The sequence below is a fragment of the Haemorhous mexicanus genome, chromosome 5 (assembly GCF_027477595.1).
Source record: "Haemorhous mexicanus isolate bHaeMex1 chromosome 5, bHaeMex1.pri, whole genome shotgun sequence".
NCBI classification, from domain to species: domain Eukaryota; kingdom Metazoa; phylum Chordata; class Aves; order Passeriformes; family Fringillidae; genus Haemorhous; species Haemorhous mexicanus.
The window spans coordinates 74596868-74616140 of NC_082345.1; the positions used below are offsets into that span (position 1 = coordinate 74596868).

Below are 19273 nucleotides of genomic sequence, written 5' to 3' on the forward strand. Positions count from 1 at the left end.
GGCCAGGATGGATGAGGAGACTGCAACAACCTTGGGAAAAGAAATTAAAATTTAAAAATTAAAAAAAGAGGATTTTTAGCAGCTTTATTTGCTGCCACAACAATGGGAGACTCCATGAAATGAGCTCCCAGTGCTGGATGTGGCTCCAAAAGCCAAAAAATCCCACAATGGGATAAAAGACCTGCAGCTCCCTTAAATCATTCCTTAAATCCATCCCTGTTCCCATTCCCACCCCATCCAAATCTGCTTGCCTGGAATGACCCAGCTGGGATCACAAACTCATCCCCTCCCAGGTTTCACTTGCCAGGGATTTGCAATCCATGGGATTGGGGTGAGGAATGGCAGAGAAATCCCAACCTCAGGCCTTGGGGCTGCTCCTGGGGGAGCTTCAGCCCTCGGATTGGGGGATCCCACAGCTGGGATTCCACCCTGGACTGTCCTCATCCCTCTTCCCTGAAAAAAAACAGGCTCTGGAATGAATTTTTCCCAATTTTCTGGCAGGGTGCAGCAGGACTGGATGGGAAGAACGGGATCAAGGGAGCCAAAGGAGACAGAGGCCTTCAGGGACAGAAGGGGAAGCCGGTGAGTGGCAGGATTGTTTGGAATGTGGATCCCACATTCCTGTCTGTGCTGCCCAGATCCCACATTCCTCTCTGTGCCTTCCCAGATCCCACATTCCTTTTGTGCCTTCCCAAATCCCACATTCCTGTCTGTGCTTTCCTGGATCCCACATTCCTTTTGTGCCTTCCCAGATCCCACATTCCTGGTCTGTGCTTTCCTGGATCCCACATTCCTGTCTGTGCTGCCCAGATCCCACATTCTGTCTGCTCCTTCCCAGATCCCACATTCTTTTTGGTGCTTTCCTGGATCCCACATTCCTCTCTGTGCCTTCCCAAAACCCACATTCCTGTCTGTGCTTTCCTGGATCCCACATTCCTGCCTGCTCCTTCCCAGATCCTACATTCCTGTTGGCTCCTTCCCAAATCCCACATTCCTTTTGTGCCTTCCCAAATCCCACATTCCTGTCTGCTCCTTCCCAAATCCCACATTCCTGTCTGTGCTTTCCTGGATCCCACATTCCTTTTGGTGCTTTCCTGGATCCCACATTCCTTTTGTGCCTTCCCAAATCCCACATTCTGTCTGCTCCTTCCCAAATCCCACATTCCTTTTGTGCCTTCCTGCATCTCACATTCTGGTCTGTGCTTTCCTGGATCCCACATTCTGTCTCCTCCTTCCCAGATCTCACATTCCTGTTGGCTCCTTCCCAGATCCCACATTCCTGCCTGCTCCTTCCCAGATCCCACATTCCTGTCTGTGCCTCCGCAGATCCCACATTCCTTTTGTGCTTTCCTGCATCTCACATCCTGGTCAGTGCTTTCCTGGATCCCACATTCCTGTCTGCTCTTTCCCAGATCCCACATTCCTGTTGTCTCCTTCCCAAATCCCACATTCCTGCCTGCTCCTTCCCAGATCCCACATTCTTCTCTGTGCCTTCCCAGTACCCACATTCCTTTTGTGCCTTCCCAAATCCCACATTCCTGTCTGTGCTTTCCGGGATCCCACATTCCTGTCTGCTCCTTCCCAGATCCCACATTCTTCTCTGTGCCTTCCCAGTTCCCACATTCCTTTTGGGCCTTCCCAAATCCCACATTCCTGTCTGCTCCTTCCCAGATCCCACATTCCTTTCCCTTCCCACCCCCTAAAGGCCTCAGGGTCTTTCCCAAATCCTGGAAGAGTCTCCAATGCACATCCTGGCTTGGTTTTTAGGAGTTCTCCTCCTCCAGCTCCCAGCACATCCATATCCCAAAATTTCTTACTTATCCCACATTTCCCAACCTGAGTTCCCTATTTCTTTCCAACGCCCAAATTTCAATTCCCTTCACATCCCAAGTCCCTCTCTGCCTGGTGGAGAGCAGGAAACCAAGGAATCCTTCACTGAATCCCTCATGGAATTCCTGGGATCAGCTCCCTCACGACAGGGAGGCTCCCAAAAAATCTTCTGGCCCACGGTTGGGATTTTGGCCCGTTATTCCTAAAAATTCATCTCCTTTATCTTTTTTTCCCTCGTAGGGAGGGAAAGGTGACCCTGGGACCACTGGTGACACCGGGCAGAAAGGGACAAAGGTAGGACATGGAGGAGATCCTGGGAAATCCCCATCCCTGGAGACGCCCAAAATCCCTGGGAAGCTTTGGATGGCACTGCTTGGATTGGGAGGTGGAGAAACGTTCTCCAGAGCTCCTTCCAACGTCAGCCACTCCATGATCCCGGGAAATAAAGGCTGGGACGAGCAGAGGTTGGGAAGGAGCTTCCAGCAGCCCCAGAATTCCTCCCCTGCCCTCATTCCCTGTGATCTCCTTAATTCCCAGGGCTTGCGGGGGCTTCCAGGCCGGATCGGCGTTCCCGGAGCCAAAGGTGCCAAGGTGAGCCAAGCCCGGCTTTCCTCCCTGCTCCAGCTGCCCCATTCCCAAAACTGCTTCCCACCCATTCCCAGGGAAGCTTCATGTGTGGAATCCTGAGGAACCCACCCCATTTCTGTGGGAAAACCCCTCCTGGAAGGCCTGTGAAGAGCAGGGAATCATGGATTGGGAAGCTTTAAGACTTGCAGGGAATTTTGGGATAACCTAGGGTTAAAAACGAAACTAAACCCAGCCCAAATCCCTCCTGATCCAGGAATCCTGAGGAACCCACCCCATTTCTGTGGGAAAATCCCTCCTGGAAGGCCTGTGGAGAGCAGGGAATCATGGATCAGGAGGTTTTAAGGCTGGCAGGGAATTTTGGGATAATCTAGAGTTAAAAATGAAACTAAACCCAGCCCAAATCCTTCCTAATCCATGGCACAGAACCCTGAGGAATCCACCCCATTTCCGTGGGAAAACCCCTCCTGGAAGGCCTATGGAGAGCAGGGAATCATGGATTGGGAAGCTTTAAGGCTGGCAGGGAATTTTGGGATAATCTAGGGTTAAAAACTAAACTAAACCCAGCCCAAATCCTTCCTAATCCAGGAATCCTGAGGAACCCACCCCATTTCTGTGGGAGAGCCCCTCCTGGAAGGCCTGTGGAGAGCAGGGAATCATGGATTGGGAAGCTTTAAGGCTGGCAGGGAATTTTGGGATAATCTAGGGTAAAAATCTAAACTAAACCCAGCCCAAATCCTTCCTAATCCAGGAACCCTGAGGAACCCACCCCGTTTCTGTGGGAAAACCCCTCCTGGAAGGCCTGTGGAGAGCAGGGAATCATGGATCAGGAAGCTTTAAGGCTGGCAGGATAATCTAGGGTTAAAAACGAAACTAAACCCAGCCCAAATCCCTCCTGATCCATGGCACAGAACCCTGAGGAATCCACCCCATTTCTGGGAGAAAATCCCTCCTGGAAGGCCTATGGAGAGTAGGAAATCATGGATCAGGAGGTTTTAAGGCTTGCAGGATAATCTAGGGTTAAAAACGAAACTAAACCCAGCCCAAATCCTTCCTAATCCAGGAATCCTGAGGAACCCACCCCATTTCTGTGGGAAAACCCCTCCTGGAAGGCCTGTGAAGAGCAGGGAATCATGGATCGGGAAGCTTTAAGGCTTGCAGGATAATCTAGGGTTAAAAACGAAACTAAACCCAGCCCAAATCCCTCCTGATCCGTGGCTTAGCAACGCCTGGGCTCAGGTCTAAATTGGTGCCGGGCTCTTATCCTCACCATTAGTTCCTTATCAGTAAACAACATCCAATGAGCCTTAATGGGCTTTTTATGGAGGGGTTGGGAAGCGTGATAAGAGAAATGGGAGCTGTTGGGGACAGAGGCAATGTTGTTGTTGTTATTGTGGTCATAATAATTTTTAAAAGTAATTTTGTTTTTATTATTGTTGTTATTAACCTCTGGATTCATCAGCCCCGCTCCATTTCGTCCCTGAATTTTTATCTGGGGAATTCCCCCACCTGCTTCCCTCCAGGTGAGCTTGGAGTTGGGATAATCTCCAGTTTTAAGGATTCCAAATTATCTTGGTAATGAGCTAAATTAGTGGTCGTTTGTTAATTAGTCTCATTCGTTATTAGTTAAATTTTAGTGATCTGAAAATTTCTGGGCTGAGGTGAGACTTCATCTCGGAGTGTCATCCCTGGGTTATCCCTTTCCTTGCTTTTCCAGAGTTTTCCTGATGTTTTTGGGGTTCTTTGTCCTCACAGCCCCTCCACTGCTTTTCCATCCACAGGGAGAGGTTGGCAGTCCTGGAAAACCGGGAATTCCGGGATCCAATGGACAGCGTGGACCAAAGGTGAGGATCTGAACCATCACAGAACCATGGAATGCTTTGGGAAGGGTCAATAAAGGTCATCCCACGAGAGTTTTCCCAGAAGTTTTCCCAAATCCACCTCTGGAAAATGCCCGTTTCTTCCACAGGGCATAAATTGGGTTTTCCTGGGTGTGTTCCCACAAACCGGCATGGATTGGGTGAGGATTCCTGGATGTTGGGATTGGGATCTTTACTCACCTCCTCAGCTGAGTTCATCCATCCCAGTCCCGATGCTCCACAGGCTCTTCTCCATTTTAATGGGAATTTTCCCTCTCCTGGAATACCACCAGCACCCAGACTGAGGTGACACTCAGTAAATAGCTCTAATCCAAGGAAAAACCAGTTAATTCCCAAAATCCCAGCCTTTCCAAACCCATGTTAGCCATGATTTTACCTTGGTTCCTTCCAGGGCGAGCCAGGAGCCTCGGGGAGCGACGGCGCCTTGGGAATTCCTGGGGAGAAAGGAGAAAAGGTTGGTGCCGAGCACGCTGCCATTTCCAAGGAATAAACCCCACATTCCATCAGGTGCAGTTGACAAAATTTAACATTTCCCACATCACTGGTGCCCTTTCCAGAGGGGAAATGTCAACTGGCCGGAATGTTAGGGTTGGGAATGCAGTTGGAAAAGGGCAGGAGAGAGAGAGGTCTCCAAAAATTCCCCTCTGTGCGTGGAAAAAATCCCAGGAGGAGCCAATTTAGTGTGAGGAGAGGCCATCCAGAGGGGCTGGGAGTCACTGGCAGAGTTATTCCACCACCATTCCCAGGGTAAATCCCTGGGATAAAAGTGGATCAGGCTGTGGTCACTTGGCATGGGAAATGGGAAAGGTCTCCAAGCTGATCCCGAGTTCTGTTCCCATCTCCTTGAGGAATTCCCACCTGCATCACTCCCCACAAGTCTTCCTTCTCAGCATTCCTTAATTTCCTGCTTTATTCCTGAAACACTCCTATATTTGTACTCTGCCATAGGGGGGAAAAAAATTGGGATTTCTGCTAAGAGAGTAAATTTTTAAGGAGAAAAAGCCAAACAAAACCTCAGCAGCCTCCATCAAATCTCTTGGCATTTTCCAGCCCCTCAGGCCCTTCCCGCACTCCAGCCTCCAATGGATTTGGGATCTTAAAGGATTTTATGGACAACAAATCTGTTCCCCATTCCCTGATGGTCGAACACCTCCTGAAGTCTCTGGTTGGTGGCTTGGAGATCATTCCCAGGGAATTCTCATTCCCTTCCTCTCCTGGCCCTCTCCTCTCCCACAGATTTGTTTTCCACCGCTGCTGGGTGTTGGATTTTTCCTTCTGCTGGGTTTCATGGGAATGTTTTCTGTTCCAGCAGCTCCGGGAGAAAGCTCAGTGGTGAAGGTGAAATTTAGAGGTTTGGGATTCTCCTCTTTCCTCATTTTTCCCAGGGTTACAAGTGAAAGGGCTCTGTTTAGGTGAGCTGGGAATTTAGGGATTCCAGGGAATAGCTGGATGGAAAATCCAAGTCACCAAGCACCTTCTGGACAAGGAAAGGTGGAGAGCAAAGCTCCCACGCCAAGGAATGTGGGGGGTGTTCCCGTATTCCCAACGCCATGGAAGTGTTTGGATGGGGTTGGGCTGCCCCATCCCTAAAACCCCTGTGATTCCCAGGGAGCCAAGGGAGTTCCAGGACTGGGAGGATTCAAGGGACAAGCGGGATGGCCGGGGAAGCCTGGAGGGGCCGGAGCAGCTGGACCTCGAGGGCCACAGGGAGAGCCAGGCCCACAGGTGAGCTCAGGTCCCCAATCCCACAGGAATCCCACAGGAATCCCACAGGTCCCCAATCCCACAGGAATCCCACAGGAACCCCAGAGGAATCCCACAGGAATCCCACAGGTCCTGAACCCCACATGAATCCCACAGGTCCTGAACCCCACAGGAATCCCAAAGGAATCCCACAGGTCCTCAATCCCAGCAGCTCCCGAATCCCACAAATCCTGAATCCCAAAAATCCCAAATACCACAGATCCTGAATCCCACAGGTTCTGAATCCCACAGGTCCCAAATCCCACGGATCCTGAATCCAATAGGAATCCCACAGGTCCCAAATCTCACAGGAGTCCCACAGATCCTGAATCCCACAGGAATCCAAACAGGTCCTGAATCCCACAGGATTCACAGATCCTGAATTCCACAGGTCCCAAACCCCACAGGTTCTGAATCCCACAGGAATCCCACAGATCCTGAATCCCAGATCCTGAATCCCAAGGAATCCCACAGGTCCTCAATCCCACGGGAATCCCAGCACCCCCTGAATCCCAGGAGGTCCTGATTCCCACAGGTTCTGAATCCCACAGGAATCCCACAGATCCTGAATCCCAAGGAATCCCACAGATCCTGAATCCAACAGGAAACCCACAGGTCCTCTATCCCACGGGAATCCCAGCAGGCCCTGAATCCCTGGAGGTCCTGATTCCCACAAGTTCTGAATCCCACACGTCCCAAACTCCGCAGGTTCTGAATCCCACAGGAATCCCAGCAGATCCTAAATTCCACAGGTCCTGAATCCCACAAGTCCTCAATCCCAGCAGGTCCTGAATCCCACAGGAATCCCACAGAAATCCCACAGATCCTGAATCACACAGGTCCTGAATCCCACAGATCCTGAACCCTGCATGTCCAGAATCCCAGAAGTCCCGAATCCCACAGATCCTGAATCCCACAGGAATTCCAGCAGGTCCTGAATCCCACAGGGATTCACAGATCCTGAATCCCACAGGTCCCAAACTCCACAGGAATCCCACAGATCCCAAATCCCACAGGGATCCACTCCTGGACACCCTCATGTGCACGAACACCCCTGAAGTGTCCCCAATGTCCCCAGTGTCCCCAATGTCCCCATCTCCCAAGCTCTCCCATGTTCCCTCTTCCAGGAATCTCAATCCATGGATTCCCTCTCCCAGCTCCTTTCCCTCCAGACATTTTCCCTCTCCTCCCCTCCTTTCCCTCTCTTCAGGGGGAGATCTGACCTCTCCATGGAGAGCTAATTCCAAGAGATCAGGACACCAGGTGGTTCATTATCCCAGGATCAGGGTGCCAACCCTTGGAAGGAGCCGCCGGCTCTCAGCTCCCGTTTTTAATGAATATTTTTGCATTCCGGCCACGCTGGGCACCTTTAGAAACGTAGGGAAAAAAATCCTGGGAAATGAGATGTTAATTCCATCGATGAGCAGGATCACCCTGCCCTGGAAGTTTTCTTCAGACAGCTCTGAGAAATAAATAACTTTCCAAAGTGAAAAAAGGCTGGAAGTGAAAATTCCCTCCGTGGTTTTGCTGGGAGAGTTTCAGGCTTGGATTAAAGAGCACAAAAATTACCTGGAAGATCCAAGGATCAAAGAAAAGTTGGAAGAAAATAACCTGGAAAACCAAATTTTATCCGTAAGCCCTGCTTGATTCCTGACGATGACAGCAGTAATTTGGATTTTGGAGGATGGAATTTGGGACAATCCCCAATTTTCTGGGAAAATCGGAGTGAGTCTGGATCTCATCAGATCCACCCTCCTGGATCTCCAAGGTCTCCTTGTCCTACAGATCTTGGCAGGAATTCTGACATGGATGGGCCACTAAAAAATCTCTTTTCCACCTCACTCCAGCAGAATTTCCTTACTTTTTTCCCAAGCTGATATCCATGGACACCTCTTACACCATGTCAGCTCCAGCAGGACCAAATATTGGTGAGATTTTGGCAAATCCCACATGAAAATTAATGTTTTAATTAATTAAGTAATTAAAAACTGCAATACTGAAATATGGAATGGGAGATGTTGATCAGAACACGAGGCTGCTCTTCAGAAAGACAAAAATGTGTGATCCCATGGAATTCCCCAAAAAAAAAAAAGGGATTTAAGGCAAGAAGAGGGATGCAGGGCAGAAAGGATAAACTCAACCCACATCCAGAAATTCCCAATATTTTTTTTTGTTTGTGGCACCAGATCTCCTGAATCAACTCCTTTATCACAAAGTCGGCTTTAAAACAACTCCTAAATTTTAATTTTTTTCCCCCAAAGGCACTTGGATTTTCTCCCTGCTAATTTGCCCTATGGAAGCTGAATTTTACCAGGAAAACACCTCTGGAAATCTGCATCTTCCTTAAAAATAAGAGCTTGAAGTCACTGAATAAGGAGGCTGGAAGTGTGATGGGGATCTTTAAAAGGAATTTTGAAGGGTGGTTATAGGAAGAAGGTGGAAAAAGGTCCTTCCAGAACAATAAAATATGGATTAAATCCCGCTCCAGCCCATGGAAACAAAATTATTCTCCCTTCTCTTGCTCCCCAGGCTGTGCCTTGCCATGAAAAATAAATCAAAGGAATCACAGGAGGGAGGAGGGAGCCGAAAGTACAAGATTCCCTCATGGATATTTAAAAAGGCTGGAATTTTTGATGTTATTAGAGAGCCCAGAAAAGCCTGTCTGGGATAATAAATGGCTTTTTTTTGGACACTGATTAAAGAGAGGCTGCGAGGTGCCACTCTTTCCACCCACACCTCTCCCTGGCTTCTCCTGGAATTAAAGGAGAAGCTCCAGGAATGGCTTGTGGGGTTGGGAGAGAGGGGAAAAAAATTCCAGAGCAGATTCCCATCCCAGGTTGGGTTTTTTGGGGGAAAAATCCCAAAGAAATGTGGGATATCTCTGGAAGTGCTGACAGAACTCTCCTTTTCCTCCCCAGGGTCCACCAGGGAAAAGAGGGAGATCCCAGCTCTGCCTCCAGGGACCCCCGGGCATGGATGGGCCAAAAGGAGAAGTGGTCAGTATGGGAATGATCCAGGGGAGTTCCCAAAATTCCAAACCGGGTTTGGATGAGCCTTGGACCTTCCAGGTTTCATTTCTCAGCTCTCCAGATCTTCCAACAAGAGCAGAGCCATTGGAATCCCAAATTCCAGGCACTGGACACGGGCAGTGCCGCCCAAATTCCTGCCTGGAGGTGTCTCCAGCTGTGGGGAGGATTCCTTTGGGAAAACATCAAACTTTGGATCAGCACATCCCCGAGGCAGAACAGGGATGAACCAATAACCAGTGCAGGGTAATTAATGCACAATTAATGCTCAGCAGAGAATTCCAACAAGAGCTTTGGATCCCAATCCCAACCGGTTCGGGGTCAGCCCCTACACCCGCAAACCCCAAAATCCCAAGGGATTTGAGGGTCAGGAGTGGCACGGCTTTAACTCCATGTGCTGCTGGTGGATAATGTGATTTTTCCTGGCACTGGAAGTGAGCATGGATTGAGAAAAATGATCCTCCCGGCTTTAATTGGGATCATCCTTCTTGTGCTCCTTGTCCTTTAATATTTTGAAGCGCCCTTAATCCACAAATCCAGTTTCCAGCAGTTCTGAGTGGAAAATTTGTCAGGGCTTTTTTATCCCTTGTTGACAAAGCTCAATATCTCCTGGTTTTTCCATCTTTCCAGCACTGGAATTGCAGCTCCAGTTTCAAATCTTCTGCTTGATTCCCAAAGATTCTGTGCAGGCCAGACCCTCTCCATGTATCCCCCTTTTCCTGCTGGAAAATAAACCTGACTTGATCCACGGATTTCATCTCCCACCTCGTGTCCCTCTGGAGATTTTCCATCCCCTTTCCTCCCCTCCTTTCCCATCTCTTCAGGGGAAGATCTGACCTCTCCTTGGAGAGATAATTGCAAGTGATCAGGACGTCAAGTTGTTAATTATCCCAGGATCAGGATGCCAGGCTTGGGAAGGAGCCGCTGGCCCTCAGCTCCCGATTTTAATGAATAGGAGGAGGTGCAGCTCCAAATCATCAAATGTGGTTCCACAGCCCCTTCCCAAGGGGCAATCCTGGAGGATAATTTGGATGCAGGTGGCTCCATGGCTTTTCAGAGCTCAGGGAAATTTGGGAGATCCTGATTTGACCTCTCCATGGAGAGATAATTGCAAGTGCTCAGGACACCGACTTAATTATCCCAGGATCAGGATGCCAGGCTTGGGAAGGAGCTGCTCCTGTTTTTAATGAATGTTGTTGGGACGGAGCAGAGCTCCCAAAAAATCTGGGATCTGATGGACACATGGATGAGGCCGTGCCTGTCAGCCCTCTGAGCCACTCTCAGATATCCCTGAAATTTATAGGAAAACACGTGAGGCTTTTTGCCCATCTCCCTCCCGAGCTGTCATCCCTGAGGAGCACTTATCCCCAGAGCATTTCAGGAACATCTCCGGAGATGTGATAATGATCCAGGTGTTTTTGACAGGGGGAAGATGGTCCTGCCGGGCAGAAAGGAGCCAAGGGAGAGCCGGGCCTTTCCGTGAGTGCTTCCTCCCAAGATCCTTTCCCATTTCGGGGGGAAAATGGAGAAAATCGGCCAAAGAGCCCTAAGAGGCCGAGGGGAGGGGGGAAATGCTGAGAAGGGGATTTGCTCTGAGAATATCTGGGAAATGAGGCTGGGGGGTTAGCCAGGGACAGCAGAGCGGGGCGGGAGCAGAGCTGGGCTCTACAAAGCCAAGCCTAAAGCGCCAGGCAGGTTTTCCTGCCCGCATCCTTGCCGTGATTCCCAACTCCTGATTGTCCGACAGGATGGGTGCTCCAGGGCTGACCCAAGCCAAAGGAAAAGCAGGAGAGGGAAATGTGCCCCGTTTCCAAAGCCTTTAGGGAAAAGCTGCCGCCCTGGGCTTCCAAATCCCGAGGAAGAAGGAGGGGCTGAGCCACATGGATCAGGACAAAATTCCTGTTGCAGCTCCCACCACATCCCTTCATCCCAGATTTTGTGCCACTTGACTGACATGAGACAATATTTCCATTTTCCAAGGGTGAGGATTAATTTTCCAAGCAGGATTAATTCTCCAAGCAGGATTAATTATCCAAGCGGGGGGGCTGTGGGAAAGGATCCCCTAAATTTGGGCTGCTGAGAATTCCAGCTCCCTACATGGGAAAATGCCCCAAAATTCGGCACCCCAAGAAGGATAAGAGGCGATGACCCCAGGAAGTCCAGCAGGACATCGACCATCCCACAGGGAAGATTCCCAATGGGATCAGTGGCTGTTGGCTGTCCCAGGGATGAAGGCTGGGCTCCCAATCCAGGAGACTGGAGGTCTCATTCCCTGGGGAACGGCGTTGGCTGGGACAGAGGCAGGGAGAGCAGGAGGAGGTGCAGCTCCAAATCATCAGATGTGGTTCCACGTTCCCAAGGGACAATCCTGGAGGATAATTTGGATGCAGGTGGCTCCATGGCTTTTCAGAGCTCAGGGAAGTTTGGGAGATCGTGGCTCTGGGGACAATGCCAGGAGGGTGGGGACCCTCAGCCCAGGTGTGAGGGGTGACATGGGTTGGTGGGTGGCAAGGGTTCTTACAGACCCTTCCAGTTTGGGACATGGAATGGTTTGGGATGGAAGGGACCTTGGAAATCATCCAATTCCAAGGCAGGGATTCCAGCAGAGAGCTGGACTCGGTGGTCTTTATTGATCCCTTCCAGTTTGGGACATGGAATGGCTTGGGATGGAAGGGACCTTGGAAATCATCCACTCCTTGGAAAGCCAGCCCAGGTTCGAGGGGTGACAGGGGCTGGTGTCCCATTCCTCATGGCCAGAGGATCTGGCTGTAGGAAAACCCGGAATTTCCAAAGGGAATGAGCCACCAATCTTGGGTGGAGCTCCCCATCACTCCAAATCTCCAATCTCATTGCACCCCAAACGAGGTGGCTCCACCTCGGTGGGACAGCACCAGGAGGGTGGCGACGCTCCTTGGAAAGCCAGCCCAGGTTTGAGGGGTGACTTGGGCTGGGATCCCATTCCTCATGGCCAGAGGAGCTGCAGGAAAACCAGGAATTCCCAGAGGGAGTGAGTTGCAAACCTCCAAACCAAGCTCCCCAATCCCTGCTTTCAGTACACCCCACACCAGGCGGCTCCACCTCGGTGGGACAAGCAGGGAGATGGTGCCAGGGCTGGAATTCATCCCTAAATTCCATTTTTCCCACTCTGGCGCAGGAGGAAGAGGTGAAGGAAGTGCTGAGGAGCGAAATGAGAGGGATTTGTGGTGAGTTGGCCCCGTGGTGACCCTGCCAGCAGCTAAATTGGAGCTATTTCCGTGCCAGCACGCGTCCAAATGTCACCGTCAGCAGCAGGTGGAGCTGGGGCCCCTCTCCAGGAGTGTGGAATTCCAGGCCCTGCAGATTCCTGACCTCCTGAAACTCTCCATTTTTATCCCTTAACCCCGCCCTCTCTTCCCATTTGGTTTTGTCAGGGAATCTTTTCCCCCATTCCCTCGTGGATTGGGAAGGTGCTGGGTCACCTGGAGGTCAGTGAACCTTTGAATTCCCAGTTTTTTGTGGCATTCCTTGGCACACAGAACTCTCTGCTCCCACAGGGAATAACTGCCACCAGGACCACAAAAAAAAAAACCCCAAAAAGAAACTCCCAAAAAATCCCCAAAACACCAAAAAAACAAATAAAATTTTAAAAAACCCCAAAAAACAAACAAGCAAACAAAAAACCCCAACAAAACAAAAAACAAAACCCACCAAATTTGGGAATGGTTTTATCCCAGAACCCCAACACTGAAATTTTTGGAGGGGTCTTGCTTTTTTTGCCCTGAAGAAATCCATTTATTTGAGATCCAGCAGAACCTTCCTGCCCCATTCCCAGGGCTTTCCCTATGGATGTGGAAGGTTTTTAGGTTCACCACCACTGGAGTTGTTAGGAAGCATTTGGATCCTTGAGAAGGGGGGGAAAGGGATGAAAAATAATCCGTAAAAATAATTATTTCCTTGGAAAATCTTAATTTATGCTGGGAAAAAAAAAAAAAAAAGCAGCAAACAAACCCTTCCCTGTCTCTTCTGTCTGCAGGCTGTGGAGGTGAGTTGGGAAAGATGTCCATGGAAAAGGGAAAGGCTGGGAATTCATGCAGGAAAGGATCTTCTCCTTGCCCAAATACCGCAAGTGAAAAGTTGTTTTTTTAGGAATAAATGTTGGGGTTTTTTTTCTGGGATTCAGTTCAGAAAATGCTGGATCACCAAGAGCTTTTGGATCCTGGTTTGGGGGGGATGGGTCATCCTGGGAGGAATCTGAGGGGTCAGAGGGACACCTGGAAGTCTCCTGCTTTCACCCTCTCCTCCAGGACGTGCTCAAATCCCTTCCTGGCTCCCAGCTTTCAAAGCTGAGCCCACAGAAATCCCAATCCCTGCCCACAAAATCCCGGGATTGCTCCACCACCCCAAACCATTCCCAGGATGAGCTCCAGGACTCATGGAATCCTCAAACCCAGCGGGGTCCAGGGAGCCTGGAGAGCTGATCTGCCCACCCCAAAGCATCAGATTCATCCTCAGTGACCCTCAATCCACAGGTCTGGAGGTGGCTGAAGTCCACAGGCGGCTCCAAGGGTATTCCCAGCCTCGGGAATACGCCAGGAATGGTGGAAATTGGGAAGAAAAGCTTGGCACAACTCACGGCCAGGCCACGGTGAAGCCCTTCATGGAGCCACCTCCACTCCTTGCAGGTGAGTTCAGCCTCCTCCTTCCCATCTTTCCAGCCATGGAATCCATCCTCTGGAGCATTCCATGGTAAATCCTCTTCCCTGGAATTGGGCAGGAATGAGGCAGGGATGGGACTCCCAGTGAGGGCTCCCAGGCCCTTGCAGGGGACACAAGCCCATGCCCCTGGAAGGTGAGGAAAACCCAAATATTCGTGGGATCAGTGGTGATCCCAGCCTTCCAAAGGGTTCATTTAAAAAGCTGGGAGGAGGCAGCCCTTTCCAGGCTGATTTTGTCCCACTTTTCCCACCACATCCTTGGCAAGTTCCAGCAAAACTTCCAGCCAGGCAGAAATGGCATCTCGGAGACCAAACCCTCATCCCAGACTGTTCCTGCCCAGGGCCTCATGAACATTGTAATAAAGGATAAAACCACAGCTTAAAAACATGGAAAAACGTGTTTTCCAGGAGCTTTCCCTCGTGGAAAAACAACTGGAGCTGTTCCTGTTAGTGTTTTCCCAGAGGGAAGGGCCCTGGGAGAGCCAGATCTGCTCCAAGAGAAGGGCAAGAGCCACCCATGGATCTCCTGATCTCCTCACCAGGGCTTGGATTTCCACCTGGATTGGTGGGACAGAGGGAAAACAGGACGGGGGAAAACTGAGGGATTGTGGAGTGACTTGGGGCTGGATTCCTTCTACCTGGAGCTCAAAATCCAAACTGCAGGGCAGGATTAAACAGGAGGGAGAGTTTGGGATAATTTCTTGTAATTCGGCTGATGAAGGTGCTCAGATTTTGTCACCAGGAGGAGGAGGAGGAGGAGGAGGAGGAGGAGGAGGAGGAGGAGGAGGGGTGGGTACAATGGATGGCACAGCTGGAGAAATAATTCAAAATAATTTAAAATTCCCATTGCACTGAGAAAGACATCCCAGTGTTGTCACCTTTACACCCCGGTGTTGTCACCTTTACACCCCGGTGTTGTCACCTTTACACCCCGGTGTTGTCACCTTTACACTGTTGTCCTGCATTTTACAGCTGTGGGGGTTTATTATGGGATGTAAGCGTGACTTTCTTGGGGAATTTCTTCCAAATGAGGGGCATGGAGCAGTGGAATGGTTTTCCAGCCTGGGGGTTTGGGGTTTAATTAAACTCGATCAAACACTGTCATTAAATCCTCTTGGTGGCCCCAAAAATACCCTACAGGTGAGGTCTCAATGCTCCAAATTCCAGTCTAAGACAGAGTTGGACTCCAGGATCCTTCCAACACCTTCCAATTTGGACATGGAATGGTTTGGGATGGAAGGGATCATAAAAATCATCCAGTTCCAAGGCAGGGAGTCCAACAGGGATTTGGATTCCAGGGTTTTTACAGACCCTTCAAATTTAGGATATGGAATGGTTTGGGATGGAAGGGTCCTTAAAAATCATCCAGTTCCAGGCCAAGGGGTCCAACAGAGATTTGGATTCCAGGGTTTTTACAGGCCTCTTTCCAGTTTGGGATATGGAATGGTTTGGGATGGAAGGGGCCTTAAAAATCATCCAGTTCCAAGCTCATATTCCAACAGAAAGTTGGACTCGATGGTCTTTATTGATCCCTTCCAGTTTGAGACAGGGAGTGGTTTGGGATGGAAGGGACCGTAAAAATCATCCAAAGGGTCCAACAGAGATTTAGATTCCGGGGTTTTTACAGCCCCCTTTTCAACATGAGGCATGGAATGGTTTGGGATGGAAGAGGCCTTAAGGATCATCCAGGTCCAAGCTCATATTCCAACAGAAAGTTGGACTCGATGGTCTTTATTGATCCCTTCCAGTTTGAGACGTGGAATGGTTAGGGATGGAAGGGGCTTTAAGGATCATCCAAAGGGTCCAACAGAGATTTGGATTCCAGGTTTTTTACAGCCCCCTTTCCAGTTTGGGATATGGAATGGTTTGGGATGGAAGAGGCCTTAAGGATCATCCAATTCCAAGCTCATATTTTATGATTCCACGATTCCCCAGGATGGAGAGCTCTGGGAAGGGTTTTGAGTGACACCCATGGATGACAGCCCCACGTAAGGAATGACCACATCCCAAAAAAACCCAGCCAAGCCTAGAACCAAACCCCAGCAATCCCCACTCCGGGCGCTCTCCCGACGTCCGTGCCGGACGTCAGAGTCTCCCATCTGGATCCAAACTCGATTTATCCCTCTGGATGGGACATTCCAGGTGTTATTGAATCACGGCAGCAGCCAACAATCCCATTACAAGCCGGGGCTGAGGCAGGAGGGCTCATAAATCCCTCTGCTAAGTGACGAGCGCGGAGCGGCTCCCAGCGCTAACAGGATTCTGCAGCCGGAGCGTTATTGCCGCCAGATTCCAATCGCTCCCGGCTTTTCCGAGCCTCCCCAGCTCCAGCCTGACATTTATCTCCTGCAAACAGCCACCAACACTTCCCTCTCCTCTGACAAACGCCCAACCTTTCCCACGGAGTTGTTTAACACCATTAAGGGTTTTATTGCCGCCGGTTCCGCGCCGCCCGTGGCCGGTTGCTCCGTGACATTAATTAGGAGAACTCGTCAGCCACGGACGGCTCCGAGGAGCTTTATTTAAATGAGGGATAATTTGTTTGCACGCCCTCGTTCCGTGTGATTTCCTTGGTTTGTTGTCCCCCCCAGCCCCGGCGCAGCAGACGGCGGGAGCCTCTCAGGGAGAAGCCGACAGCCAATTACCAGGTGAAAAGCTGGGAATTAAGTGGCATTTTGGGAAGTCACTTCCCAGGTGGGAAGGGCTGCTCGGCCTTGGGATCGAGGGATGCGGCTCTGAAGGAGTTACACGAGGTTAAAACCGAGTTTGGGCTTGGCTTAAAGCAGCTGGGTTTGCCCCAGGGCTGCTGAGCTGGTGGTGAAGGAACTGGAGGGGGCTTTGATCCAGAAAAACATGCCAGGAGAATCCTCCTGGAATTCCCTGGATGCAAACATTCCTGTGAAACTATCCCACCTGGAATCCAGGGTTGGACTGTCCCTTTGGAAAAGTCAGGGGCCTCCATGGTGGGAATCACAGGGATGGATGATGGAGCAGCACAGTGGGAGCTCATCCCACACTGGGAATCCAGGGCTGGATGTGCCCTTTGTCCCCTCTGGGAATACAGGGCTGGATTCCCTCCTTTGTCCCCTCTGGGAATCCAGGGCTGGATGTGCCCTTTGTCCCCTCTGGGAATCCAGGGCTGGATTCCCTCCTTTGTCCCCTCTGGGAATCCAGGGCTTGATTCCCTCCTTTGTCCCCTCTGGGAATCTAGGGCTGGATATCCCCATTTTTTTGGGGGGTGTTTTCCAGAATGGATCCAACCCCTGGGAAGGTGGGGGGGGGGGTGTTTTCCCACCCAAATCCAACCTGTGGGGAATGCGGGATTGGGTAGGAATGGCCTGTGGGAATTGTGGGTTGTTTTCCCACGTGGAACCAACCTGTGGGAATTGTGGGGTGTTTTCCCTCTGGGATCCAGCCCCTGGGAATTGTGGGATGTTTTCCCACTGGGATCCAACCCATGGGAATTGTGGGGTGTTTTCCCACTGGGATCCAACCCATGGGAATTGTGGGGTGTTTTCCCACTGGGATCCAACCCGGGGAATTGTGGGGTGTTTTCCCACTGGGATCCAACCCATGGGAATTGTGGGGTGTTTTCCTGCAGCCCGGTGCCTGCAGCCCATGGATGAGGGCTCCTGCCAGCACCATTCCCTGCTCTGGTACTTCCATGTCCCCACCAACTCCTGCCGGCCCTTCCTCTTCGGGGGCTGCCGAGGGAACAGCAACCGCTTCCCATCCCGGCGGGAATGCCAACGCCGCTGCCAGAGCCCCCCAGGTGAGCCTGGTTCCTCCAGATTCCCTCCTCCTCCAGCCAGGAGCGAGGCCAGAGCAGGAAATCCCATCCCGGGTTTTCCCACTGTCACTTCCTTACGGTGGAAGTGCCAGGAAGTTGCAGGGTTTTATTCCCAGATCATTCCCAGCAGCTCCTGGACAGCTCCCCTGGGCTAATTCCATGGGTGGGATGGGCATGGATCCACCTGGACACCAGGCCCTGATGTTTTTGACACCTTTTGTGCTTTCCAAGGAGTGAAATTTTGCAGGGATTTGGGGATTTGTGGCCTCAAAACCCTGGAATGTTCCATCCAAGCAGAGTCTGGCATCTCCAGGCAGAACCTGAAGTCTGATCTAGACCAGTTTGGGTCTGGATGAACAGCCCAGGCCTGGGGTCTCACCTCATCCTGGGAATCAATGGGAAAATCTCCTGGGAGCACAGCTTGGCTCCCATTGCCAGATCCAGGAGGTCTGGGATCCGTTTGTGTGGATTTTCCCTCATCTCCAGGTCATCCCAGGGAAAACGGGGAATGCAAACCCTGCTCCAAGCAGGGCAGGAGCTGTGACTGATCCCAGCTGTCCAAGGAAAATATTCTTCTCTGGGAATTCCCTCTGCCTGGAGACCTTTGGGAAAAAATATCCATGCATTCTCCACAATCCATTAAAAAAAATCTCTGGTGAGGTTCATCTGCTCTGGGCTTGAGGGAAACTTCAAAAAGGGAGAGGAATTAAAGGCTCGGATCCATAATTTTGGGAATCACTCCAAGGGCTTGAAATCCAGGCCCAGCAGCACCAGGAAATGAGTGAAGCTCCTCCTGCCCGATCTTTTTCCAGGGAACTTCACCTCCAGCATGGTCTGTGGGAAGAAACAACCACTGGGAATGGGTTGAATCCCAATCCAAGGCAGATCCCTGAGTCCTCCATGCTCCCGTTTTTCCTGGCTGATCCTGAACAGAGCCAGGATCCAACCAGGATTGGGATATTTGCTTTTTGTGGATGTGGGATGGGACAATCCCATGGTGCCAGGGGCCTCCCGAGCCGCTGTGAACTTGGGAATTCCAAGAGGGAGCCCAAACTGCAGCCAACATTCCCACTGTTTCCTCTTCCCTCTTTTTCCCAAACCAGGCAGAGGGAGAGGAGCAGCTCCAAGAGCTTCAGTTTAAATCCCACGGGATTGGGAGGAGTGACTCCAACACCTCCGGGTTGGACAAGGAAAACAAGCACCAAGACTATGGAAAAAAAGACGTCAGGAAACTGGAATTCTGGACATTATGGGATGAGGAGAGGGAAAGCTCTGGATGCTCAGGAAAAGGAGGATGGGAAGGGCAGAATTCCTGAGCCAAACCAGGCAGCACAAATTCCCGGGTTTTATTTTTGTAAAATAAAAGTCTCTCAATGCTAGGGAATTCTGGATCACTCACCTGGAAGAGGGAAACCTTGGAAAGGACAGAGAAAGGTGGGAATGTCCATTTTTCCAGCTGGATCAGGTGGAGCCCCATCCCTTTTGGCCTGGCCCTAAATTCCCTGGGGCCTTTAGGAATTCCCACCTCCTCCTCCTCCACTTGGGAATTCCCTGGAGCCTTCAGGAATTCCCTGGAGCCTTCAGGAATTCCCTGGAGCCTTCAGAAATTCCCTGGGGCCTTTAGGAATTCCCACCTTCTCCTTCACTTGGGAATTCCCTGGAGCCTTCAGGCATTCCCTGTGGCCCTTAAGAATTCCCACCTCTTCCTCCACTTGGGAATTCCCT

The 19273-nt window shown here is 50.8% G+C and overlaps 1 protein-coding gene across 1 annotated transcript in view; it reads left to right on the plus strand.

Annotated features, from left to right (window-relative positions):
* Positions 1-18898, plus strand: part of LOC132328189 (collagen alpha-1(VII) chain-like) — a 94182-nt gene extending 75284 nt beyond the window's left edge. The window contains 14 exon segments of the mRNA XM_059847946.1: positions 502-582; positions 2071-2124; positions 2368-2421; positions 4197-4259; positions 4687-4749; positions 5904-6020; positions 8957-9034; positions 10490-10543; positions 12219-12267; positions 13077-13113; positions 13571-13725; positions 16350-16406; positions 17360-17530; positions 18652-18898. Of these exon segments, the coding sequence (XP_059703929.1) occupies positions 502-582; positions 2071-2124; positions 2368-2421; positions 4197-4259; positions 4687-4749; positions 5904-6020; positions 8957-9034; positions 10490-10543; positions 12219-12267; positions 13077-13113; positions 13571-13725; positions 16350-16406; positions 17360-17530; positions 18652-18689 (1071 nt within the window). The 3' untranslated portion in view covers positions 18690-18898.
* The last annotated feature ends 375 nt before the right edge of the window (positions 18899-19273 follow it).